General features: G+C 42.0%; 1 protein-coding gene across 3 annotated transcripts; it reads right to left on the minus strand.

Moving 5' to 3' along the window:
• Window positions 1-338: 338 nt before the first annotated feature.
• helz2a (helicase with zinc finger 2a) lies at window positions 339-26,272 on the minus strand. 3 transcript variants are annotated; one of them, XM_021610645.2, is made up of 20 exons: window positions 26,031-26,272; window positions 20,067-20,685; window positions 17,762-17,948; window positions 14,987-15,094; window positions 13,631-14,142; window positions 12,849-13,502; window positions 11,734-12,526; window positions 11,543-11,618; window positions 7,896-11,439; window positions 7,708-7,790; window positions 6,650-6,790; window positions 6,398-6,559; window positions 5,882-6,026; window positions 5,551-5,667; window positions 5,213-5,402; window positions 4,985-5,119; window positions 4,585-4,797; window positions 4,340-4,496; window positions 4,061-4,228; window positions 339-934 (listed from the first exon to the last, which is right to left on the minus strand). In XM_021610645.2, exons 2-20 carry the CDS (start codon window positions 20,663-20,665, stop codon window positions 759-761), a joined length of 8,160 nt encoding a protein of 2,719 aa, XP_021466320.2. In that variant the 5' UTR covers window positions 20,666-20,685; window positions 26,031-26,272; the 3' UTR covers window positions 339-758. The 3 variants fall into 3 exon arrangements, with proteins under 3 accessions (XP_021466320.2, XP_021466321.2, XP_036840001.1); XM_021610646.2 differs by lacking the exons at window positions 17,762-17,948; window positions 26,031-26,272; XM_036984106.1 differs by lacking the exons at window positions 7,896-11,439; window positions 11,543-11,618; window positions 11,734-12,526.
• Window positions 26,273-26,813: the final 541 nt, after the last annotated feature.

A 26,813-nucleotide genomic window follows, 5' to 3' on the forward strand; every position in this document is an offset into this window, starting at 1 on the left:
CTACAAATCAAATGTGTGATAGAGGAATGTATATCTATATATATATATATATATATATATATATATATATATATATATATATATATATATATATATATATATATATATATATATATATATATATCTTCAACTATCCCTACAAGATCGACATCACTGTAGTTGAATCATTGCCTCTATCAAATTGAGTGTCAGTGAGGTTACAGTTGAACTCCCATTCACTCCCATCCACACATGCAGTATACTTATGAATAATGGCTCAGGGTGATATGGTGAAAATATAGTGTGCTGAGGTCTTATCTCCTTCTAGTAGTAAATAATGAAGTGAAATATACAGTAAATACATAGTATGGCTAGTTTAATATACAATGATTAAAACATTTCACAACCATTCTAAAACATACAAAACATCTGACTGAGTATAAAGCACGTCTGACACTTAAAAAGCGAATAAAAAATGTGTAAAATGTCAAGGTTAGCAACAAACATGTAGAAATATATATTAAATGTCTTGTATTACCAGTGCAATGATTGTTGCTTTTCTTTTATACATAGTTCTGAAATATCATTACAATAACATTGTATGTGTAACAGTACATATTATGTTCATTTGTCAAAAATTCATTAGCTCTCATCAGTAGTGCAAAAGTCTTCAGTTTCTCAGAAGCGTTAAAGATCAAGATTTCAAGCGGCACCATAGCAATGCATATCTCAATTTTCTAACTGATCCCCAGCAGTCAATTATGGGTACTGCAGAATCTCTAGCATTTTCTTTTTCTGTTTTGAAACTTTGAGGCTCTTTTGTCCTTTGATTTGGTTTTGACGTGTGGGTTTTGAACTTGAATGTCCTTAGCAGGATCCACCACACAGCCACATTGCTGGTAATGAACCAGCAGACTCTTCCACAGTGAGCTGCACCTCAGCAACTCTTGGTTTCCTAAAAGGAAACGAAGAGCAAATTTAAACCGCCAATTTGCATGTTAAAGCACTGCCAGTAAGGAATGAGGAATTAGAAAATAAAACACATTTGTCCCGTTCTACAGTCTTCTCAATTCAAGTGTACAAAACAATGTAACAGAATGAGAATCTAACAATAGACATGGGAAGATTGTTAATTCACTTCAAATCCAATTTAATTTGTCACATGCGCCGTGAAATGCTTATTTACAAGCCCTTAACCAACAATGCAGTTTTCAGAAAATACCCCCCAAAAAGAGATAAAGGTAACAAATAATTAAAGAGCAGCAATAAAATAACAATAGCGAGGCTATATACAGGGGGTACCGGTACAGAGTCAATGTGCAGGGGCACCGGTGTCGAGGTAATTGAGGTAATATGTACTTGTAGATAGAGTTATTAAAGTGACAATGCAAAGACAAAAACAGAATTGGGGGGGGGGGGGGGCAATGCAAATGGTTTGGGTAACCATTTGACTAGATGTTCAGGAGTCTTATGGCTTGGGGGTAGAAGCTGTTTAGAAGCCTCTTGGACCTAGACTTGGCGCTCCGGTACCGCTTGCCGTGCGGTGCAGCTGTAGAAACCTACAGCTGAGGACCCATGACAAATCTTTTCAGTGTCCTGAGGGGGAGGTTTTGTCGTGCCCACTTCCCAACTGTCTTGGTCCATGTTAGTTTGTTGGTGATGTGGACACCAAGGAACTTGAAGCGCTCAACCTGCTCCACTACAGCCCCGTCGATGAGAATGGGGGTGTGCTCGGTCCTCTTTTTCCTGTAGTCCACAATCATCTCCTTTGTCTTGATCACGTTGGGGAGAGGTTGCGGTCCTGGCACCACACGGCCAGGTCTCCTCCCTATGACCTCCTCCCTATAGGCTGTCTCATTGTTGTCGGTGATCAGGCCTACCACTGTTGTGTCATCAGCAAATGTAATGATGGTGTTGGTGTCGTGCAGTCATGAGTGAACAGGGAGTACAGGAGGGGACTGAGCACGCACCCCTGAGCGGCCCCTGTGTTGATGATCAGCGTGGCGGATGTTTTGTTACCTACCCTTACCAACTGGGGGCGGCCCGTCAGGAAGTCCAGGATCCAGTTGCAGAGGGAGGTGTTTAGTCCCAGGGATGTTAGCATATTGATGAGCTTTGAGGGCACTATGGTGTTTAACACTGAGCTGTAGTCAATGAATAGCATTCTTACATAGGTGTTCCTTTTGTCCATGTGGGAAAGGGCAGTGTGGAGTGCAATAGAGACTGCATCATCTGTGGATCTGTTGTGGCGGTATGCAAATTGGAGTGGGTCTAGGGTTTCTGGGATGATGGTGTTGATGTGAGCAATGGCCAGCCTTTCAAAGCACTTCATTGCTACAGACGTGAGTGCTACGGGTCGGTTGTCATTTAGGCAGGTTACCTTAGTGTTCTTGGGCACAGGCACTATGGTGGTCTACTTAAAACATGTTGATATTACAGACTCAGACAGGGAGAGGTTGAAAATGTCAGTGAAGACACTTGCTAGTTGGTCAGCCCATGCTCGCAGTACACATCCTGGTAATCCGTCTAACCCTGCGGCCTTGTGAATGTTGACCTGTCTATAGGTCTTACTCACATCGGCTGCGGAGAGCGTGATCACACAGTCTTCCGGTACAGCTGGTGCTCTCATGCATGTTTCAGTGTTATTTGCCTCGAAGCGAGCATAGAAGTTGTTTAACTTGTCTGGTAGGCTCAGGTCACTGGGCAGCTCTCAGCTGTGCTTCCCTTTGTAGTCTGTAATGGTTTGCAAGCCCTGCCACATCCGACGAGCATTAGAGCCGGTGTAGTACGACTCGATCTTAGTCCTGTATTTACGCTTTGCCTGTTTGATGGCTCATCGGAGGGCATATAGGGATTTCTTATACACTTCTGGGTTAGAGTCCCGCTCCTTGAAAGCTGCAGTTCAAGCCTTTAGCTCAGTGCGAATGCTGCCAGTAATCCATGGCTTCTGGTTGGGGTATGTACGTACAGTCACTGTATGGACAACGTCATCGATGCACTTGTTGGTAAAGCCATCGGAAGAATCCTGTAACATATTCCAGTCTATGATAGCAAAACAGTGCTGTAGTTTATCATCTGCTTCATCTGACCAGTTTTTTATAGACCGAGTCACAGGTGCGTCCTGCTTAAATGTTTCCTTGTAAGCAGGAATCAGGAGCATCGAATTATGGTCAGATTTGCCAAATGGAGGGCGAGGGAGAGCTTTGTACGCGTCTGTGTGTGGAGTAAAGGTGGTCTAGAGTTTTTTCCCCTCTGGTTGCACATTTAACATGCTCTGGTTGCACAATTTATTTATTTTTCATTTTTTAATTTTTTTTTAATTTTACCCCTTTTTCTCCCCAATTTCGTGGTATCCAATTGTTGTAGTAGCTACTATCTTGTCTCATTGCTACAACTCCCGTACGGGCTCAGGAGAGACGAAGGCTGAATGTCATGCGTCCTCCGATACACAACCCAACCAGCCGTACTGCTTCTTAACACAGGGCGCATCCAACCCGGAAGCCAGCCGCACCAATGTGTCGGAGGCTACACCGTGCACCTGGCAACCTTGGCTAGCGCGCACTGCGCCCGGCCCACCACAGGAGTCGCTGGTGCGCGATGAGACAAGGAGATCCCTACCGACCAATCCCTCCCTAACCCGGACGACGCTAGGCCAATTGTGCGTCGCCCCACGGACCTCACGGTCGCGGCCGGTTACGACAGAGCCTGGGCGCGAACCCAGGGACTCTGATGGCACAGCTGGCGCTGCAGTACAGTGCCAGTACAGTACAATATGAGCCACTGCGCCACCCGGGAGGCCCTGGTTGCACATTTAACATGCTTTGGTTGCACATTTAACATTTTCAGTGCACACTATTATCTTAATTTAGACTCTAAGGGCCGGTTTCCTGGCAACAGATCAAAGCTAGTCCCGAATAGCATGTTCAATAGAGTTTATTCATTAAAATGCTTTTTAGTACACGACTAGACTAAATCTGTCTGGGATATTGTCTCTTTGTGTGCTACAGAGGTGCCTGATATGAGTCAACAAGGTGAGCAGAGAGACATTGGCCATATAATACCACCTGGAACAGTTTCTTACCAATAATGCACAGTCCCTCCTGAGCCCGAGTGATGCCCACATTGACTTGGTTTGGGTCCATGACAAAACCAAGCTTCTTGGTGAGCCATGCTTTGGTTGGCTCTGTTTCAATTTCCGACTTGGGACAAGAGCGCACAGTAGACAAGATGACATAACGCCATTCACTTCCTGTAGAAAAAAAAGTATAAACACTCAGCTGGAGTTCAGTTTTCCTTCCCTTCCATATATTGTATTTTTTTTATACTGTAACTTTGTGCCTCATGGTCAAAATAACTGTACCTTGACTCTTTGTGATGGTATTCACGTTGACGTTCTGGATATGGTTCATTTCCAGGGTTTCGTTCACCTTGGCTACCTGGGCATTGTATGGTGTCAGAATAGCTATGTCGCTAGCCGCCACCCCAGCACGCTTGATCAACAGAGAGGCGATGCGAACCTGACAAACAAAATGTTTATGTTTCACTGTTACCACGGAATTATGCATTGACAGTGTTTCCAAACATTGCTTGGTGGTGGTTGCTCACCGATTCCTCAGCCTCTGCCGAGTTGGCCTTTGAGTTTTCATTCCCCCGTTCGGTGGAGACCACAAGACTGATCTCTTTTCCGTAAACGTGTCCAAAAAGGATGGGCGTCAGACGATGAGACTGAGCGAGCAGGACACTGTCTTTCCGAGTTGCTCCAGTCTTGAGAATACCATTGTAGAACTCCTTTGAAGGAAACTCACAAATGCGCTCTTGCTGAAAAGACAAAATTGCAGTGAGTGCTTCCCTAGTTCTATATGAACAAAATGCAAACGATGACAAAGAGAATAGAGAATGTTTGTGCAAGTTTCTAATCAGATGTGGAATGTTAGAGAAGAATCAAACCACACAACTTCTACAATAGAACATGGAAATATTTCCCAAACCAATCCATGCTTCATACCATTCTGTACTGCGTATCAAGCATCAACGCCTTTTCCATGTAACGCTCAAACAGAGATTTCCTCATGCCCAACCTTGCTGAAAGATCACTGTGCGTGATGGGCTGCAATTGCTTGTGATCGCCGAGTAAAACAATCTGAAAGGAGAATGCATAATCATAAAATAGGTTATATATAACCTTTCCCTGCTTGCAAATTGAGAAACGAATTAGCAATTGATTATCAATTACCTGTTCAGGTTTATGTGTCACAAGGGGGATGAAGGCTTCAGGCTCAGTTGCCATGGCACACTCATCAATGATAATCTGTTTCAAGTCCAGTTTGTAGAAGTTGGGATTTGACGCCGCAGTACAAGTGCAGAGAATGACATCATGCCTCATCAACTCATGATTCCGAGCTTGACTTAGGAGGTCTTTGTAGCTTAAAGTTAAAAGGTATATGGGAAAATAAAACACCAAATTGATAGAAAAATCATAAAATGTATTTCATAATTATACATGAATTAGGTAAACGTTTTCTCTTCAAATAAAATCCTATGTGGTTATTTATTTACATGAAAGTAAGTTACCTCTCAATCTCCATGTCTGTGAGTTCCTCTCCCCTTTTAATTCTTGCATCAAAATTTCTAATTTCATTGGAGAATGGGTTCTCAGCCATCCGAATAAGATGATGCAATGTGATGGAACTGAAAACAATTTTAAAAAAGCAAACCATACTTTACACATGCATATGCTGACTTCATGTCATAACTGTTTATTCCAAGTAATGATCAGTAATAAAACAAATAGTTGCGCAATGCAAATATAAAGCCTCAAATTTCATTATAGTCCCACTTCCTTGGCACAACCAAAATAAACACTGACAGTTCTTTCTCTGCACTTAGATAAAAGTTAGCTGACCTGAGCTCTCTCTTGGGTCTCTCCTCCCTGATTGACCTGCGTGATAGCTTCAGGTTGCTGCCAGGGTAGGGAAACTCCAACATCTCCATCTGCTCACTGTAAACACGAAGTGGCTTCAACACCTTCCGGAGTTTCAGAAGTTGACCTTTGACAAATATGATGAGACAAGTTTTAATGCTATGCAGTGCTTGACTTATACTGAAATGGATGCCGTTACTCATTTTGGGTGTCAGTACTGTTTATATTTTGGTGCAGGAACTCCTCTACTTCTGAGCTAATATTCTATAAGAGGTGCAGGAACTCAAAACAATTTGAGGTGCCGGTAGTCAGCTCCGGTAAGCACCTGCCAAAGCTTAGTACTGGTGCTGTGACAGTGGTATGGCAATCTGACTGCAGATGTATCTGACTCAATGGGACCTCATAAAAAGAGACAGCGACACAGGCCCACATTGAAATAGCAGATGCAGGCATACCTAACATCATCTAAGGATAAGGAGAAGGGGGGTAAATTCTTACCAGCTACAACGTCCACCGATTTATTAGAGGGTCCGCAATATAGAATGCACCTCCTCTTTGAAGACCCCCCAGCAGCTTTAGGCCTTAGGTGGTTTGGGTCTTTTTGGTTTTGCAGAAAGAACCAATAAACAAGGTGGACTCCAACCACCGTCTTCCCAGTGCCTAAGAAAATGATTAGAATGTATTAAGATTCTAACTGAACTTCATGAGGAGAAAGGTAATATAGGCTTTGTAAAACATCAAAGTGCTTACCTGGTGGCCCCTGAATGAGAGTGAATCGGTTGTCGAGGGCCTCTTTAATAGCTTTGGTTTGACTAATATTCAGATCAGGAAACTTGGAGGAAGGAAGTTTGATCTCAAACCTGGCAGGTCTCAGCTCTTTAGTTACAGGTGCTGTGTAAAATATTACCACATAACATCCTCACAACCTCACTTATTACCAACAGACATGAGACATGAATTTACCATGAATCTATTTGTCAAAGTTAAAACTAAAATGTGTAAAAATTCAACGGAAATTGAATTTGCGCTTAAATCTAATTTGCTGGTATACTGTAGATGGTGGCTTGTCTAGTGTTGTGTTCTGAAATAAAATGTGTTACAGTGGCTTGTGAAAGTATTCAACCCCTTGGCATTTTTCCTATTTTGTTGTCTTACAACCTGGAATTAAAAATAGATTTTTGGAGGGTTTGTATCATTTGATTTACACAACATATACCACTACATACCTATATATATACCTATATACCACAACAAGAAATTAGACCCCCCTAAAAACGGAAAACTTGAGCGTACATAACTATTCACCCCCCCCCCCCCCCCCCCCGCCCCCCCCCAAAGGCAATACTTTGTAGAGCCTTCTTTTGCAGCAATTACAGCTGCAAGTCTCTTGGGGTATGTCTCTATAAGCTTGGCACATCTAGCCACTGGGATTTTTGCCCATTCTTCAAGGCAAAACTGCTCCAGCTCTTTCAAGTTGGATGGGTTCCGCTGGTGTACAGCAATCTTTAAGTCATACCACAGATTCATAAATTGGATTGAGGTCTGTGCTTTGACTAGGCCATTCCAAGACATGTATAGCAAAGGGGGTGACTACATATGCACACACCACTTTTCTGTTTTTAATTTTTTTGATTTTTTTAAAATGAGTTATACTTTTAATTTCACTACACCAATTTGGACTATTTTGTCTATGTACATTACATGAAATCCAAATAAAAATCAATTTCAATTACAGGTTGTAATACAACAAAATTGGAAAAACACCAAGGGGGATGAATACTTTTGCAAGGCACTGTAGTTGTATTTACCAGAGTTTGTCCTCTTGCCAAGAGCAATGTTCTTCACAAGTTCATTAGCCTGAGTGAGGTTGTCGACGGCAGCCTCTTTACGCCTGAAAATAACACAGAATCATTAATTCATTAAATTTCACATTTTATCTTCTTTCGACTCTAAAAAACACATTTGTATTTGAATATTAAATAGTCCAAATACTTACATATCAGGTAACAGCTTTGGAATTAATTCTACTGTGAATCTTGTATCTTTCCCGAAGACCCTGTCTGGAATCTTGGCCATGCACATGTGATTAATCCGGAAGTCTATCTGGACATAGGAGAGGTTTTTAGCCTCATCCTCATCAGTGACCCCAGTGGTTATTCCATGAGCAACCCAAATGAGAGATGGGATATTGCTGAGGTCCACATGCTGATCATCATCAGCGCCATTGTTTGGCAAATCCACTCGATTTTGGTACCTCATGCGGATACACAGAAAGCTGTGTTTGAGACCATACTCAATGGCCCACTGTTTCATCTTCTCAAGTGACAACTGGAAGAATCCACCGAGTTGACTCTCCTTCTGTATCTGTTTCCATGTCAAAGGCACATCTTCAAGGACAATGCTGTCATTTTCTGTTACAGCGTTGGAGGCTGACTCCATCTCACACAATGGTTTCCATATCTTCTGATACTCCTGGTAAGTGGTGTATGTTTTCTTCGATGAATGGAATGCATACTTGGAGAAACACAGAGTTGGGTCTTTTGAGTGCTCCAAGCAAATCTCAAACTTTTTACGTACAACCAGCATCTGAACCACAGGTACTAATAATCCCCGTTGTGTGTCAGTGCCCAGTTGCACCTCCAGTGTTTCACCAGACTTTACCCTCAATGGCAATTCAATGTAATGACCTGGATTTGGATTGGTTCTGGCCGTTGGTGTATATTGGAGCAGACCTGAGCAGACCTGTTGGTTATCTTTGACACTTGAGCTGATGGTCTGTAGGGATTGGAACATGATGTCCAAATTCTCCTCCTTCAGAGCTGACAGCATCCCTTTCCACAAGTCTGTTGGCACTGATGTCACAAATGGATGAGGTGACTGTTGTTGCAGTTCAGCATGGATGTTCTCATTTGTGAAGGAGTATACTCTTCTCTTCCATTTCAGAACCACATGGTTGTCATGTTCATTGAACTCTGGTTGGTCTGTCAACTGCAGATCCCTATACATGATAAGGATATTTTCTGGCATGGAGGATCGATTAAATGGAAAATACACTCTTAAACTGTTTCCAGCTGAGGAGGCATCAATGACAAAGGCTATCTTCTGGGCACTTTGATTGTTCAGCTGCGATGCAAAACTCAAGCAACGTGCTTTCCTCTCATACATTTTTTGCTTTTCAGATTTTCTCGAAAAACTCAGACACGCATGGTCAATTTCCAGAGAAGTGTACCTGACTGCTTTATTTTCAAGAACTGAGTGCAGGAGCCTCTGAACAATAACGTCCACGTACCGACGAATGGGCGAGGAAGCCCAAGTGTAGCTTTCAAGCTGAAGGTCATAGTGGCCAACTCTAGATAGGTATGTTGAGTTAGAGCGTAGAACATATGCTCTATGGATCGTCTTCTTGAGTTCAATGATCAAAGGCAGTAGCTGGGGATGAATGTCATCAGTTGCTATCAGGTCCACAATTCTAGGGATATCCTTGTCTTGAAATGCTGACTCAAGACTCCTCACAATGGATGTTAATAGAGAGAATGTCTCAGATGGCTGGACAACTTGACCATGATGGTCTTTATTCTCTGTTCTCGTTGCAAGCATCTGATTGGACACATCTGGGTAAGGTTTAGAAACCGCATCCCTCTGGTTATCATCAACGTTACCAATCTGATCAATGCAGTGGCAGAAATGAATGGACAGGGGAATCAGAGAACTGTATTTATCTTTTAGTTGACAAAGCTTCTCTGTGTTTGGCTTGTCTTGGCATCTGACTGGGGTGCAGCTGACTGTCTTTGCATCTTTGAGCAACAGTTCAGTGACAGCGTGGTTAAACATAACCATGAGCTCTTCCACCATCTTATGAGACCGTCTTCTACCAACGATTACATCATCATCAGGGGATTTATAGTGCCAGTCTTCCTGTTTCCTGTCCTTTCTGTGAACCTCAGAAAAGTGACATGCTTTGGCGAGGCAGCCCTCTAAAGTGTCATATCGTTGGCCATTATCATCAGAGTTTTGGATGATGTTTTCAGCTTCCTCATATGACAACTTTCTATCAGACTTTATTTTAGATAGGCTAAACTTACTTGTCTTGATGCGGTCTGTTTTCTTGTCAATTTGCACCATCAGTGATATGGCATTTCGTTCACATCCAGGGAGTAGACTGAAATGCTCGGTGCTCAGACAAAGTGGGAACATATAAACAGGCTCCTTTCCAGGGGGATAAAAAGCACTTCCATTCTGTTGTGCATCTTTGTCCAATAGGCTGCCCTTGGTCACACGGCTTGCAACATCAGCAATGTGAACTCCAATCTCGTAGTGTTGACCTAAATCTCTTACACTGATGGCATCATCAAGATCCTTGGAATGTGCTGGGTCAATTGTAAATGTTATGAATTCTTGATAACACCTTCGTTTTTGCGTATCTGTGTTCAGTTCCTTGAGAATTTCCTGGTCATTCTCAACAGAAGTGGCCCTTGTCAGTTGATACTCTATGTCCAATACTTCTAGTCCACTATCTAAAGAGGCCACTTTGGGAAGGACTTTTACGACAACTCCTAAAGGGTATCGAAATTGCTCTCGCCACTTCAAGACTTTGACAACAAAGAGATTGTTTCTTTTGGATTCCTCATTTATCTTCACAAATTTTTCAACTCTCAGATCCTCCAGTTTTCGCACGGCAATGTAGTTTGGCTTGTCCCTCCAAACTGGGGTGTAAATTTTGGAGATGCAGTTGTTGATGGGTGTCATCACCTGGTTGTCATAGTTATCAATGGTACAGACAAACACCAAGGAGGCATTTTCATCCTTCACCACATCTAGCACTTTCCCATTTGGGGGATGACACTCATTGTCCAAGATCTCCACAACAACCTGATCTCCAGGAAAAGAACGACCAATATTCTTTCTACCTTTGATAGAAATGCGGAGGGAGGGCTCTTCAAGAGGTATGGCGTAGCCTGAGTCAAACCTCTCCAAACTCAAGTGACAGTGTTTGTAGATACTCGGGTCTCTGTTTATCAATGCCTGAAGGTACAAAGGGGAGCTGTCTTGGCTTGTGTTCATCTCAAGTCCATTTAATGGGTTGACAATTGGCTCCCCCTGGGTGATACCCAACAGGCCGTCAGCTGTTACAGTGACTCGTACATCTTTACCCTCGTCAAGAAGCTCCCTCAGTATTGGGTCATCTATGTCGGGTATCTCAGATATGGATGACTCACTATCACTGTTGTCCTCCTCGTCCCCTTTGACAAATCTTGAAATCTCTCTTACTTCTTGTTTCAAGTAATCTTCAGTAAGGGTTTGTGGATCTGCACTGTTTTTGCTGATGCAGTGGTCTATGTAGGCTTTCCATATCCTTGAGCTTTTCCCAAAGTAGCAGAGAGCAGCAGCATCTCCAACCACAACAACCTGGGATTGAGCCCTAGTCATGACCGTGTTCAGTACGCGAGCATCGTTGAAAAACTCGTGACAAAGTGAGTCAGAGGAAAGAAGGCTGTCACGGGTTTGAACGGCTGTCAATACTATTGCCCTGAACTGTTTGCCTGTTAAGAAATGAAAATATGTCAATGTTTTTAAAGTATACAACCCATTATTATGTTCAAGGAAAAGATTATATGAAAGTCAAAATTACAGTCAAAAATATACCTTGAACATTGGCTATATTTTCCACAGTCACTTGGCCATGTCTTTTTTTCCGAAGCTCTTTCCTGATCAGTGAAACCTATCAACCAATAAAATTACGACATGTAAGGCTTCAAATACAATATTATTGATAGTTTATCATTTGCTCAAGATATACATTATAAAAATGGTGGTATGTTCAAAGGACAATTTACCTGGCATCCTTCAGACAGGACACAAATTGAGCTTTGATCCTGATTTCCCCATGCAGGTGGCCAATCTCTGAGCAGATTTTGCACTACTTCAACCACGGATGCAACCTCTTCACGATTAAACCACGACATGGATGTGTTGTCCAGGTGAGATTCTCCTCTGATATGGTGGAACCTCAGGGGGTGGCAGTTCGGATGAGCTGGGACATTACCTACAGCCTTGATGGCATCAGACTTGCCAACATAGAAGTTAGTGGACACGAATTCTACTATCTCTTTGGTGGAGCGATAGTTCTCGTTGAAAATGATTCTGCTTTTCAAAGCTGCACTACTCTCTTGGGCTTGATAGTAGTGGAACAGACGGTTCAGCAAGGTATGATTGGAGCGTTGGTCATCGTCCACTGAAAAGAGCTTTGGTCCCATCTGCATGTGATCTCCAGCTAGAACCACTCGAGTTACTGGCCCAGCCAGACCAAGGGCCATCAGAGCTTCACATTCAAGCATCTGGGACGCTTCGTCAATCAGGATGTGGGTGAAGTAGCCGCCAGGGAGCTTCAGGTCATGTAAGTGCCTTGCCATTGAGGTGGTTGTTATGACCACCCTACAGGAGTCGACTGTATCTTTGTCAGGTAGGGAGAAGAATTGTCCGTTTTTGGAACGATGACAGTACTGTAAGGTGATCACATCAGTAGATTGTACCGATGATTCCTCTGCCTTTATTCTAAGAGGTTTGATTTCAAGATCTCCAGAGTTGACAGACTCATGGAAATGACCTTTCACATATAAATCTGCAGAACTGAAGAAAATAATGAGTGTAATGTCTTCTATGGTTTCACCTGCTATGTACTTTTGTTGCAACAATAATAATTCACCAGGTTTTAATAAGGATACCATGTTCCAACTATACAAAATACTATTACTTTTCATAACTTCTACTGTACTATTACAGGCTCTAATTACAAATACTTGTTATGATTATAAACATATTGAACATTTGGAGGCCACATAGTGTATATTCAACCCATTGAATAACCAATATTATACTTACATTACATTTATATTTGAGTAATTTAGCACAAGGTCTTATCAAGAGTGACTTACATCAAATCATCTCCTACCTGTTTGTAAGGGTGCAGATCAGTACTCTATTGTGAGGCTGCCGTACCAGCTCTTTAGCTGCCGTAGCTAGAGTAAGGGTTTTCCCAGTTCCAAACGGTCCATAAATGAGGAGTGGTGACACACTTCCTGCTCCATCAGTGTCTCCAATGATAAATTCCATAGCTGCTTGCTGCTTTGCATTGAGGTTGTAATTTTTCTGTGTTTTGCTCACAGGGACAATGCAGTTCCTGAAGTCTGGTAACACTCTCTCTGTGTCTGGAAGGAGATCTATGGCTTTGTGCATCTCACAAAACCTCAGACGATTCAGCTGGAACTGAACTTCCATTTCACATGTTTCATTGTTTTGGAGTTTCAGGTCAGAGCAGCATCTTTCAGACAGCTTCAAGTGCATTTTATTCTTACTTGTGGCGTCTTTGAGGATGATGGCTTCGTAGACCTTGTGACTTTGATTATCTGAAGATACTGGTGCTATGAGAGCTGATTGGATGCTTCGTCTCAGCATCAAACCCTCTGGGGTGTCTGGGCTGAGATTATAAGGAACTGAGACAGCACAGAATAGTTCCCCCAGAGGAGCTATCTTCATCCCAAACTGAGGGTCGTCTACAGTGGCCTCTAGGGTGACCGACAAAGTGATGGTTGTTTGAACGTTGAGTCTAAAAAGGTATTAGAATGTGGAGAGAGTTACTGTAGTAGGTTGATTGCCATTTTAACTCATGTATATTTACCATTGTAAATGTTTCACTATATAGTACTCAATAAATACTATAATTGCTCTCATTACCTTGAAACCACCTGATCTTCTGCCTGCTCCTCTGTGTACAGGAAGCTGTGCATTCTCTCTTTGTAGTTCTGGTGATTTATGGGCATGTTGCGGTCATCAAGTGGTTCATATGGCGTACAAATCTGAGGCTCGTATTCCGTAAGCAGCTTTTCCTGTGCCTTTGTCTTCTCCATATATGGGATGATGTCCCTGTTCCCCTGATGCCAGCGTTCTTGATTTAAAGATGGATGGATGTCGTCCTCTGGTGGCACCACTAGCTGAATGGAAGGCTCTTTTCCAACATTAACTTTGAGTTTCTGCAGGAGCACTGGCCTTGTGTCAAAGTCGAACACCAACCACTGTTCGTAAAGACCCGGGTTGTTGGACTTGAAGGACACGGTGATGTCATAGGTCATGTCTGAGTTACAGAACGATTCACCCGTGGAGTAAGTGCAGGGCTCAGGACTGTTTTCATCCAGGGAGAAAGAGGCTCCAGGTTCCTGTTTCAGTAGTGATACATGTGCAAGTAGTTTCTGTAAAAAAGCATTGGACACAATTCATTAGGTGCCACTACTACAATATTGTGAGTTAAGCAATTTGGACACAATTCCTGTTGCAGATGGAAGTTGCAAGTGACATCATCTCAAGCAACTTTGCAGCTACACAAAGCAATTCAAATGCAATGGAAATTGCATGCAACATCACATCATGGTATCATAAATTATTTGTTTATCCAAACATTTGATAATTGTAACACCATCAATATAGACAAAATGCTGGCTGTACAATTTAGTTAGATAGCCAAAATGTTGCCTAATTGCCAATCATGTTTTCACAAGCTAGCTAGTTAATCAAGCGACCGACGAGCTAAGCTTGCTAGCTAGTGCAGTTGATGTTGAACAATGTCAGTTAAAACTGGACAGAGAAAGGTCTGGGTTCACTTTTCAAATTAAATGTATTGACTGCCAGACTATGTACATGAACCATGACTAGCCATGGTGTCTATAATTTTTTTGCCATGTATCTTTGGTCAGGGTTTACAGCAGCACTGACAGTTGTGTTGACATGACAACTGGGTCAGAGTTCCGATCAGAACGATATGACGAGTCATGTAAACCTTTTCCTGCTGACTGGACATTGCATACAGTCATTTCTGTGAAATAGGATGGATTTCTATCTCTTGCGATGCAATGCAACTACGACGATGACAACACTGAGCAACCTAGATGCAGTAAAAGTGCAGTAAATGCAGTCAACTGTGGTATTTTGGACGCAGTAATTGCAGAATAACTGTAGTTGTACTGTAGCACTGAGTGGCGACTTTGCATGGAGTACTCTTTGAAGTACAACAAGTTAATAATGGTATGTTAGCCTTACCTCCGACTGTATTCTGAACTTCCATGTCAGCGGCACATTTTCTCTTTGACCTGAAATCATCATGTCCTTGTCACAGCTGATATTGACACCAGACACTGCCTCAGACATCTGAAAATGGAAGGTATAATCACAATGGCACAGAATGTTTCAGTTTGTGTTAAAAAGCTGGCAATATTTTATACAGTGTTGATGTAATTATTGTATCAAGGTAATTTGCTTAAAAATCAACTTCTGTTGGACCAAATCCCTTCCATGCTTCAAATCAGTTGACCTGGAATGACTCCGGGGTCATTCCAGGCGAAGCAGTCTAGCGGTCCAGTGCTGAGGCGCCACTACAGCCTTGGGTTCGATTCAAGACTGTGTCATAGCTGGCCATGACCGGGAGCCCCATAGGGTGGCACACAATTAGCCCAGCGCCATCTGGGTTAGGGGAGGGTTTGGCAGAGGGGGCTTTCCTTGGCTCATCGCGCTCTAGCGGCTCTTTGTGGCGGGCCAGGTGCCTGCAAGCTGACTTTGGTCATCAGTCGAACAGTATTTCCTCTGACACATTGGTGCGGCTGGCTTTCGGTTTAACCGAGCAGTGTGTTAAGAAGCAGTGTGGCTTGACGGGTCATGTTTCTGAGGACGCATGTCTCTCCCATGTCCGTTGCAGTGGTGAGACAAGATCGTAACTAGCAATTGAATATCATGAAATTTGGGAGAAAAATGGGGTAAAAAAAAAATAGCTTTTACGGTCAGGAAACGTATGGCTTTGTTCCCAGAACCAATGGGACACCACAAATATAAGTCCAAGGAACCAAATGTGCTAGCTGGAAGTCCATAGAAATCATCGATAAATAATATATTTAACAAATAAAAATGTAAAGATTTCTAGGAGTATAAGGCATTACTAGGTACTGTTCATGGCCCTCTCATGAAGATAGATATGTTTTATATGGCCAACCACTTAATATTAATATTAACATTAAACAGGTTATTAAATAGCAATTTTTTCAATTTATTTTATTTGACTACACTGTGATTAGTTGATACAAAGCAGTACAGAGAAAATAAGCCATGCTTTCTTGGACTAAGCAGCCTACCTATCTAGCTAAGTCAATCTAGCTAATGTTAAGGTTGCTGTCGGAAGAAAATCTCTTAATTCCCAGTACCTCCCCTCAATGTACCCTGCACATTTCATGATTCTAGGACAAAGAACATGTATTTAAAAAAGTGTTTGAAGTTTCGAATTTGTGTGCTCATTTTTATCCAATTTACAAAACAATTTCAATTTTGGAGATACAAGGTTTTCTTCCGACAGAGACAATGTGTTGTTCTTGGTTGGCCCATTTTTATACCTAGTCTAGAAAGTTAGTTCATAGTAGCTATGTTTCACACGAAAAATTACCTAATGTAGCTAACACTAATTAGTGCTTGCAAATGCACATCTCTCAACAACTGAATCTAGCTAGCTGGCTGGTGAGTAGGCTAGATCTGATTTGACAACTAGTAGGCTAACTTGTTGAGATAGCTAATGATTATTTTACTAATATAAAAAACTGGCTAACCAATAGTAGGCCTATCTTTGTGTTAGCTATTGACAACATTAGCTAGATAATTTATTGAATGTGGTAGGTTGATAAGATTCTAATAACTTTCCTATGATTTGTGTTACAACTGTTCAGTTGTGCAAGAAAAAAATCATGACTTCACTCAAGTTGTGTCCTTCCCCACTTCAATGCGTTGTCACCCCTTTGTATAAACCAATCACAGTGTCGGATGAACAAAAACCGAATAAACAAAGAAATAAAATACACATAAATCATAATCAGAACAATGTACACTACCGTTCAAAAGTTGAGTCAATTTGAAATGTTTGTTTAGAAAAGCACCTTTTTTCTCCATTAAAATAACATAAAATGTATCAGAAATACAGTGTAGACATTGTTAATGTTATAAATTACTATTGTAGCTGGAAACAGCTGATTTATAATGGAATATCTACATAGGCGTACATAGGTCCATTATCAGCAACCATCACTCCTGTGTTCCAATGGCATGTCATGAGTCGCCTCTTCACTGTTGACGTTGAGATTGGTGTTTTGAGGGTACAATTTAATGAAGCTGCCAGTTGAGAACTTGTGAGGCATCTGTTTCTCAAATTAGACACTCTAATGTACTTGTCATCTTGCTCAGTTGTGCACCGGGGCCTCCCACTCCTTTCTATTCTGGTTAGAGGCCGTTTGCGCTGTTCTGTGAAGGGAGTAGTACATAGCGTTCTACGAGATCTTCAATTTCTTGGTAATTTATCGCATGGAATAGTCTTCATTTCTCAGAACGAGAATAGACTAAAGAGGTTCGAGCCTGTAATCGAACTCACAAATGCTGATGCTCCTGATACTCAACTAGTCTAAAGAAGGCCAGTTGTATTGCCTCTTTAATCAGCACAAAAGTTTTCAGCTGTGCTAACATAATTGCAAAAGGGTTTCTAATGATCAATTAGACTTTTAAAATGATAAACTTGGATTAGCTAACACAACGTGCCATTGGAACACAGGAGTGATGGTTGCTGATAATGGGCCTATGTATGCCTATGTAGATATTCCATTAAAAATCAGCTACAATAGTCCAGCTACAATAGTAATTTACAACATTAACAATGTCTACACTGTATTTCTGATCAATTTTTTTTTTTTTTTAATGGATTTATTATTTATTTTTCTTTGAAAAACAAGGACATTTTTTGAACGGTAGTGTAAATATATATTTATATATATTTAATAGAAATGGCCTTACAATATCAGCCTTTTTAATTATATCCTTGTACTCTCTCAGTAGATTGCCCTGGTATGAAAGTAAACCCTGCTCTTCAGCAGCAATAACTGTCTTCCGATCAGTCTTGTCTCTTGTGCGCCACTCCTGTAGTTCTTCCGCTGAGTGAGCATCAACACAGTTGCTCCCAAGCTCACATGTAGAGGCCCTCCTATGGATAAATTACATTACATTTAATGTTTTAGAAATATGAATCGCATTAGATATCCAACTATAAGTGTCTGAAGAATAGGATCAGACTCATTTTATCACTGGCACGGTTATGCTGGGCTGTGATCTAGTCAGAGGAGACTTAGTGTATATTGTGTTGAAAAACGGCATTGTCTTATTTTCAGTGTGCTGTCTACTTACTAATTTGTTTGCTATATAGGCCTACTGTGGAATATACATTTAGTATACAAAACATTAGGAATACCTGCTCTTTCCATGACATAGACTGAATCCAGGTCAAAGTTATGATCCCTAATTGATGTCCCTTGTTAAAACTTATTTGGTGTAGGGGGCAGTATTTTCACGTCCGGATGAAAAGCGTGCCCAGAGTAAACTGCCTGCTACTTAGGCCCAGAGGCTAGGATATGCATATTATTAGTAGATTTGGATAGAAAACACTCTGAAGTTTTTAAAACTGTTTGAATGATGTCTGTGAGTATAACAGAACTCATTTGGCAGGCAAAAACCTGAGAAAAATCGAACAAGGAAGTGGGAAATCTTTTTCATGTGATTTTATATCCAATATATAGTGTCCATGTGTTCATATTGCACTTCCTAAGGCTTACACTAGATGTCAACAGTCTTTAGAACTTTGTCTCAGGCTTCTACTATGAAGGGGGAGCAAATAAGAGCTGTTTGAATCAGGGGTCTGGCTGAAAGCCATTAGTTTAGTCACACGCGCGGCCTTGAGCGCAAGCTCCGTTCTTTTTCATTTCTAAAGACAAAGGAATTGTCTGGTTGGAATATTATTTCAGATTTATGATTAAAAAAAACATCCTAAAGATTGATTCTATACATCGTTTGACATGTTTCTACAAACTGTAATAGAACTTTTTTGACTTTTCGTCTAGACTTTGTGGTCGCGCCTTGTGCATTTTGATTACTGGACTAAACACGTGAACAAAAAGGAGGTATTTGGACATAAATATGAACTTTATCGAACAAAACATACATGTATTGTGTAACATGAAGTCCTATGAGTGCCATCTGATGAAGATCATCAAAGGTTAGTGATTAATTCTGACTTTTGTGAGCCCTCTCCTTGGCTGGAAAATGGCTGTATGGTTTTCTGTGACTAGGTGCTGACCTAACATAATCGCATGGTGTGCTTTCGCAGTAACGCCTTTTTGAAAACAGACACTGTGGTTGGATTTACAAGAAGTTTATCTTTAAAATGGTGCATAATACTTGTATGTTTGAGGAATTTTAATTATGGGATTTCTGTTCTTTTGAATTTGGCGCCCTGCAATTTCACTCGCTGTTGTCGAGGTGGGACGCTACCGTCCCACTTGTACCAGAGAGGTTAAATCAGCTTCAAACAGTGTAGATGAAGGGGAGGAGACAGGGTAAAGAAGGATGTTTAAGCCTTGAAACAATTGAGAGAGAGATTGTGTATGTGTGCCATTCAGACGGTAAATGGGCAAGATAAATATTTAAGTGCCTTTGAACGGGGTATGGTAGTAGGTGCCAGGTGCACCGGTTTGTGTCAAGAACTGAATCCCTGCTGGGTTTCTCATGCTTAACAGTTTCCTGTCTGTATCAAGAATGGTCCACCACCCAAAGGACATCCAGCTATGTTGACAACTCCAGCCTTACTTTTGTTATGACTTTTATTTTGCCTAAATGTATTGAGGCACTGTTATTTTGTACCCTGGAGACTTTTATTGTGAAAGCAATAGTATTCATAGGAGCACCTGCGAATTTTGAGAGAGGGGGAAGGAGACTGCTTGGCTATATCTCTTGGTCCAGGAGAAATTAAACTACAAGCAATATTTTTCTGTTATAACCCATGTTAAAAAAAGTTCTGCTGAACCCACAAGTCCTCCGATTGAGATATGGTTAAATACCTACAACAAGAAATAAGGGTTACAGTACTGTGGGGAGCACTGGAGTCAACATGGGCCAGCATCCCTGTGGAACGCTTTTGACACCTTGTAGAGTCCATGCCCCGACGAATTGAGGCTGTTCTGAGGGCAAAAAGGGGGCGGGTGGGGAGGTGTTCCTAATGTTTGGTATACTCAATGTATGTGTTGTGTGATACTGACTGGGTGTAATGTACCTTTCACACAATTTGTAGGCTTGGTTGGTTTGAGGTGGGTCTCGATACTTCCACTCAGTTGTTGTCTCATTGTTATACTCGTTGGTCCTTTTGATGTGATTGAACGTGTTGAGGTGGTTCTGGAAATCTCCCCATGATGGAAACCATAGATCGCAGGCTTTGCAATAATGCTGGGGCAGAGACCGAGAAGCTGCTGCCACCACCGGCTGATGTTTCTGTACAGCCTGAAGCAGCTCAGCCCGAACAAACCCCTCCTGGCTCTCAGCTGTCCACACGGTCATCTCTACCTCACTGTGTGCAAACCAGCATCGATGGGCGCCATGCAAGCATGGCTCACCATTCACAACGTACTTACAGTACAGCCATGAGCTGATGTTCAAGTGGGGCAGGATGGGCAGCGGCCTGACTTCCTCATACAACCGTGTATTTTTCTTGTCATAAAGAACTAGAGTTGCCTTCCAAACATGCCTGTGTCTGGAATTGCACTTCAAGTTGATGCCCTTACAGGAGAACTGCTGTGGTCTGTGATGCAAGCAAGTTTCGCAGAGTTCCATGAACGTGCCAGGGAACTGGCGCTGAATTCTCTCTTTCGTAGTCATAGCGTGATCCCAGGTTTTCTCTGAAATTAAAAGACAAAGCATGACAGGTTTTTGCACATATATCAATATTTGTAACGTCCGTTGTTGGAAGGAGACCAAGGCGCAGCGTGATTTGGGTTCATCATATTTATTTAAAATGTGAACCAGCAAAAAAACAAAAACATTTACAACGAACGAAAAGCTTTGTCGTGCAAAACACATGCAACCAAACAAAGACAAGATCCCACAACAGAAGGTGGGAAAAAGGGCTGCCTACGTCTGATCCCCAATCAGAGACAACGATAGACGGCTGCCTCTGATTTGGAACCCTACTAGGCCAACAAAGAAAAAGAAAACATAGATATACAAAAACTAGAGTACCCACCCTAATCACACCCTGACCTAACCAAAATATAGAGAATAAACAGGGATCTCTAAGGTCAGGGCGTGACAATATTCATTTAGTCCATTATTGATTATTAATAGAGGCAAATGGTTGTGTGACACTTCAGTCCTTGATATCATGCATATCTAAGCTTTTACTAAAGAGATAGTTTAGTTATGTCTTAACCTTTCTTGTAATAAGTACATTAATAATTAATCACAGCAATTTGAGTAGTGTGATCCAAAAACTAGTGAAAATGCTTAGAAAATTGCTTTGAAGTGTGAACCAGCAACATTCCTTCTACTGGTCCATGTAACTCGGCTAACACTAGCTGCACATTTAATTATCATGCAAACAGAAGGTAATAGTGCCTTTAGCTTTATATTACTTTCATAGAGGCACATTATAGCAAATAAAGTTGGAGTTTCCATAGCTGTTTCCCAACAGATAAAAGGGGAAACTCAAATGTGTCACAAGGGGTAAAGATCTGAAGCATACGGTGGGGGCTTCCACTCCCCACCAGTGACCGCAAGTAGGATAAGATGGAGCAAGCTGAAACTCGGCCGACATTCTGCTAATTTTCGCATAGATTAAACTTTTGACCTTAGTTTTCTGTTTCCAAAACAAAAAATCGGTTATGAGCAGTGTGTACTATGTTTTGTAGCCTTTAACCTTTGCCAAAGTGCAAGTCTAAGAAGCGGTAGATCTGTCCTGTGTTCGCTATTTATAGATCAGTCATTCTCATTGAAAGCAAGTCTAAGAAGTGGTAGATCTGTTCTATTGTGCAGTATTTCTATGCTTCCCTTTCTTTAGTTTAGTTTTGGATCTTTTACTTTCGGTTTTGCACACCAGCTTCAAACAGCTGAAAATACAATATTTTTGGTTATTGAAAATACTTTTCACAGAGGTTTAGATGGTAGAATGATTCTCTACACTATACATTGTTATTGAAAATACTTTTCACAGAGGTTTAGATGGTAGAATGATTCTCTAAATCAAATCAAATTTTATTTGTCACATACACATGGTTAGCAGATGTTAATATGAGTGTAGCGAAATGCTTGTGCTTCAAGTTCCGACAATGTAGTAATAACCAACAAGTAATCTAACTAACAATTCCAAAACTACTGTCTTATACACAGTGTAAGGGGATAAAGAATATGTACATAAGGATATATGAATGAGTGATGGTACAGAGCAGCATAGGCAAGATACAGTAGATGGTATCGAGTACAGTATATACATATGAGATGAGTATGTAAACAAAGTGGCATAGTTAAAGTGGCTAGTGATACATGTATTACATAAGGATACAGTCGATGATATAGAGTACAGTATATACGTATGCATATGAGATGAATAATGTAGGGTAAGTAACATTATATAAGGTAGCATTGTTTAAAGTGGCTAGTGATATATTTACATAATTTCCCATCAATTCCCATTATTAAAGTGGCTGGAGTTGAGTCAGTGTCAGTGTGTTGGCAGCAGCCACTCAATGTTAGTGGTGGCTGTTTAACAGTCTGATGGCCTTGAGATAGAAGCTGTTTTTCAGTCTCTCGGTCCCAGCTTTGATGCACCTGTACTGACCTCGCCTTCTGGATGATAGCGGGGTGAACAGGCAGTGGCTCGGGTGGTTGATGTCCTTGATGATCTTTATGGCCTTCCTGTGACATCGGGTGGTGTAGGTGTCCTGGAGGGCAGGTAGTTTGCCCCCGGTGATGCGTTGTGCAGACCTCACTACCCTCTGGAGAGCCTTACGGTTGAGGGCGGAGCAGTTGCCGTACCAGGCGGTGATACAGCCCGCCAGGATGAGTTGGAGGCGTGCGTGGCCACGCAGTCGTGGATGAACAGGGAGTACAGGAGAGGGCTCAGAACGCACCCTTGTGGGGCCCCAGTGTTGAGGATCAGCGGGGAGGAGATGTTGTTGCCTACCCTCACCACCTGGGGGCGGCCCGTCAGGAAGTCCAGTACCCAGTTGCACAGGGCGGGGTTGAGACCCAGGGTCTCGAGCTTGATGACGAGCTTGGAGGGTACTATGGTGTTGAATGCCGAGCTGTAGTCAATGAACAGCATTCTCACATAGGTATTCCTCTTGTCCAGATGGGTTAGGGCAGTGTGCAGTGTGGTTGAGATTGCATCGTCTGTGGACCTATTTGGGCGGTAAGCAAATTGGAGTGGGTCTAGGGTGTCAGGTAGGGTGGAGGTGATATGGTCCTTGACTAGTCTCTCAAAGCACTTCATGATGACGGAAGTGAGTGCTACGGGGCGGTAGTTGTTTGGCTCAGTTACCTTAGCTTTCTTGGGAACAGGAACAATGGTGGCCCTCTTGAAGCATGTGGGAACAGCAGACTGGTATAGGGATTGATTGAATATGTCCGTAAACACACCGACCAGCTGGCCTGCGCATGCTCTGAGGGCGCGGCTGGGGATGCCGTCTGGGCCTGCAGCCTTGCGAGGGTTAACACGTTTAAATGTCTTACTCACCTCGGCTGCAGTGAAGGAGAGACCGCATGTTTTCATTGCAGGCCGTGTCAGTGGCACTGTATTGTCCTCAAAGCGGGCAAAAAAGTTATTTAGTCTGCCTGGGAGCAGGACATCCTGGTCCGTGACTGGGCTGGATTTCTTCCTGTAGTCCGTGATTGACTGTAGACCCTGCCACATGCCTCTTGTGTCTGAGCCGTTGAATTGAGATTCTACTTTGTCTCTGTACTGACGCTTAGCTTGTTTGATAACCTTGCGGAGGGAATAGCTGCACTGTTTGTATTCGGTCATGTTACCAGACACCTTGCCCTGATTAAAAGCAGTGGTTCGCGCTTTCAGTTTCACGCGAATGCTGCCATCAATCCACGGTTTCTGGTTAGGGAATGTTTTAATCGTTGCTATGGGAACGTCATCTTCAACGCACGTTCTAATGAACTCGCACACCGAATCAGCGTATTCGTCAATGTTGTTGTCTGACGCAATACGAAACATGTCCCAGTCCGCGTGATGGAAGCAGTCTTGGAGTGTGGAGTCAGCTTGGTCGGACCAGCGTTGGACAGACCTCAGCGTGGGAGCCTCTTGTTTTAGTTTCTGTCTGTAGGCAGGGATCAACAAAATGGAGTCGTGGTCAGCTTTTCCGAAAGGGGGGCGGGGCAGGGCCTTATATGCGTCGCGGAAGTTAGAGTAACAATGATCCAAGGTCTTTCCACCCCTGGTTGCGCAATCGATATGCTGATAAAATGTAGGGAGTCTTGTTTTCAGATTAGCCTTGTTAAAATCCCCAGCTACAATGAATGCAGCCTCCGGATAAATGGTTTCCAGTTTGCAAAGAGTCAAATAAAGTTCATTCAGAGCCATCGATGTGTCTGCTTGGGGGGGGATATATACGGCTGTGATTATAATCGAAGAGAATTCTCTTGGTAGATAATGCGGTCTACATTTGATTGTGAGGAATTCTAAATCAGGTGAACAGAAGGATTTGAGTTCCTGTATGTTTCTTTCATCACACCATGTCACGTTAGCCATAAGGCATACGCCCCCGCCCCTCTTCTTACCAGAAAGATGTTTGTTTCTGTCTGCGCGATGCGTGGAGAAACCCGTTGGCTGCACCGCCTCGGATAGCTTCTCTCCAGTGAGCCACGTTTCCGTGAAGCAAAGAACGTCACAGTCTCTGATGTCCCTCTGGAATGCTAACCTTGCTCGGATTTCATCAACCTTGTTGTCAAGAGACTGGACATTGGCAAGAAGAATGCTAGGGAGTGGTGCACGGTGTGCCCGTCTCCGGAGTCTGACCAGAAGACCGCCTCGTTTCCCTCTTTTTCTGAGTCGTTTTTTTGGGTCGCTGCATGGGATCCGCTCCGTTGTCCTGTTTGTAAGGCAGAACACAGGATCCGCGTCGCGAAAAACATATTCTTGGTCGTACTGATGGTGAGTTGACGCTGATCTTATATTCAGTAGTTCTTCTCGACTGTATGTAATGAAACCTAAGATGACCTGGGGTACTAATGTAAGAAATAACACGTAAAAAAACAAAAAACTGCATAGTTTCCTAGGAACGCAAAGCGAGGCGGCCATCTCTGTCGGCGCCGGAAGCAATTGAATATCTACACTATACATTGCTTGTTTTGTCACATAAACTGAAATTAGGCAAACTAATGGAATTTTAGCAACCAGGAAATGGCGGTGCGATTTCTGCATATTGCACCTTTAATTGTTATAGTATCTGTAAAATAGGACTGGCTGTAACCAGAAATATCTATAAGTTTACTCTGCTTGACTTGGACCTTGCTTTGCACCTGTCACCAAAATGATCAAATGATCTCAATAAAAGTTTCTTCAAAACAATATCCTCTAAATAGCAAAATATATGATTAAGAAATATGTATACATATATATTTTTTGTTAATTAATATAGCTATAAAGCTATTCTCAATTCAACAGGCTAACTGGTCTCAATTAACCAATTGCAGACAACATTAACATTAAGCAATACAGATATAGCTATGAACTGCAGGTGTGTGGTTAGTGCATTGGGCGGTTGCTGGATTGAATCCCAGAGCTGACAAGGTAAAATCTGTCGTTCTGGCACTGTTGATGTTGATTAAGGCAGCCATTTGCACCTCTCTGATTCAGAGGGGTTGGGTTAAATGCAGAAGACACATTTCAGTTGAATGCATTCAGTTGTACAACTGACTAGGTATCCCCCTATCTCATTAAAAAACATTCTGTGACTCCTGAGATATTCAATTCAAATCTCTGTAGGTATACTGTAAGTCACACTAAGCGAGCAAGAAAATAGTAACATTAACTGCCAATTGATTAATTTGTACACTGTCTGACAACATCTACAGCTGGATGTGGTATGACACATGAATGCAGAGCAATCTCAATGAAGTATTAAAAAACATGTTATAGACATCATTAGGCCATCTGTCTATATTACTTCATGTGTATGAACCATTTACCTTTCCACTATCAACATAATGAACAACAACAGGAATATAAAAATGTACTTGCCTCTTAGGAAAATGTGAAATGTACCATGGCTATGATGTGTTGTCCTCTTGAAATAAAATCTGTGAAGTTATTCATAAGCTCATGTTACACTACAGTTCCGACACACTTCTAGGCTGAATGTCATAATGTCTTGTATTGGATTAGAAACACTTCAGGAAGTGCTGCAGTATTTATGGTGTATGTCAACAACCACTAGATCCCTCCCTAGTAACAACAACAACATTACAACACTACTCTGTCAGTTTCGTTTTTATGCTGAAATGAAACCTAAAACATACTGTAGGTTTCACTATGAAGTGGGCGTAGAACATAGATGAACTGTTGAGATAACTGACCACCACAGCTGGAGGATGGCTTTGCAGGGAAATCAGGTTTCATTTATCAGGAAGGAATGCACACACCAAGGTCTAACAGTGACGTATTGTGAGGTCATACTTTGCTGACATGCAAAATAGGCACTGTTATTAAACCATAAAGTCAGCATGATAACATTGTGGTATCAGGTGCCTTCAGAAAATATTCACACCCCTTGACTTTTTCCACATTTGTGACCGACCGCCTTGATTCGGTCTTATGTAGCAACATTTGAAATTGTGTTTTTTACATTGGATAAAAGCAGTGACAGAGCTACACAATGGTATATCATACACTGCATTTGAGGAGCAATGGGGAAGTAATTCTGCGTTGGAAGCTGATAAACTTTTGAGAAAACGGCCTTGACTGCTTTTGTTAGGGCAGATTGCTCGGATCAATCCTTAAAGAGATGGGCAGGGCTTGTTGTGG

This window comes from Oncorhynchus mykiss, chromosome 7 (assembly GCF_013265735.2).
Source record: "Oncorhynchus mykiss isolate Arlee chromosome 7, USDA_OmykA_1.1, whole genome shotgun sequence".
Classification (NCBI taxonomy): domain Eukaryota; kingdom Metazoa; phylum Chordata; class Actinopteri; order Salmoniformes; family Salmonidae; genus Oncorhynchus; species Oncorhynchus mykiss.

Bases quoted from the DNA above. Each gene is read 5' to 3' on its own strand.
- helz2a (XM_021610645.2), bottom strand. From the start codon at position 20,665: ATGACTACGAAAGAGAGAATTCAGCGCCAGTTCCCTGGCACGTTCATG. The intron at 13,503-13,630 runs GTAATGAGAGCA...ATACCTTTTTAG, and splicing joins GAAGATCAGGTGGTTTCAAG to ACTCAACGTTCAAACAACCA. The intron at 7,791-7,895 runs GTAAGTATTTGG...TGTTATTTTCAG, and splicing joins CCAAAGCTGTTACCTGATAT to GCGTAAAGAGGCTGCCGTCG.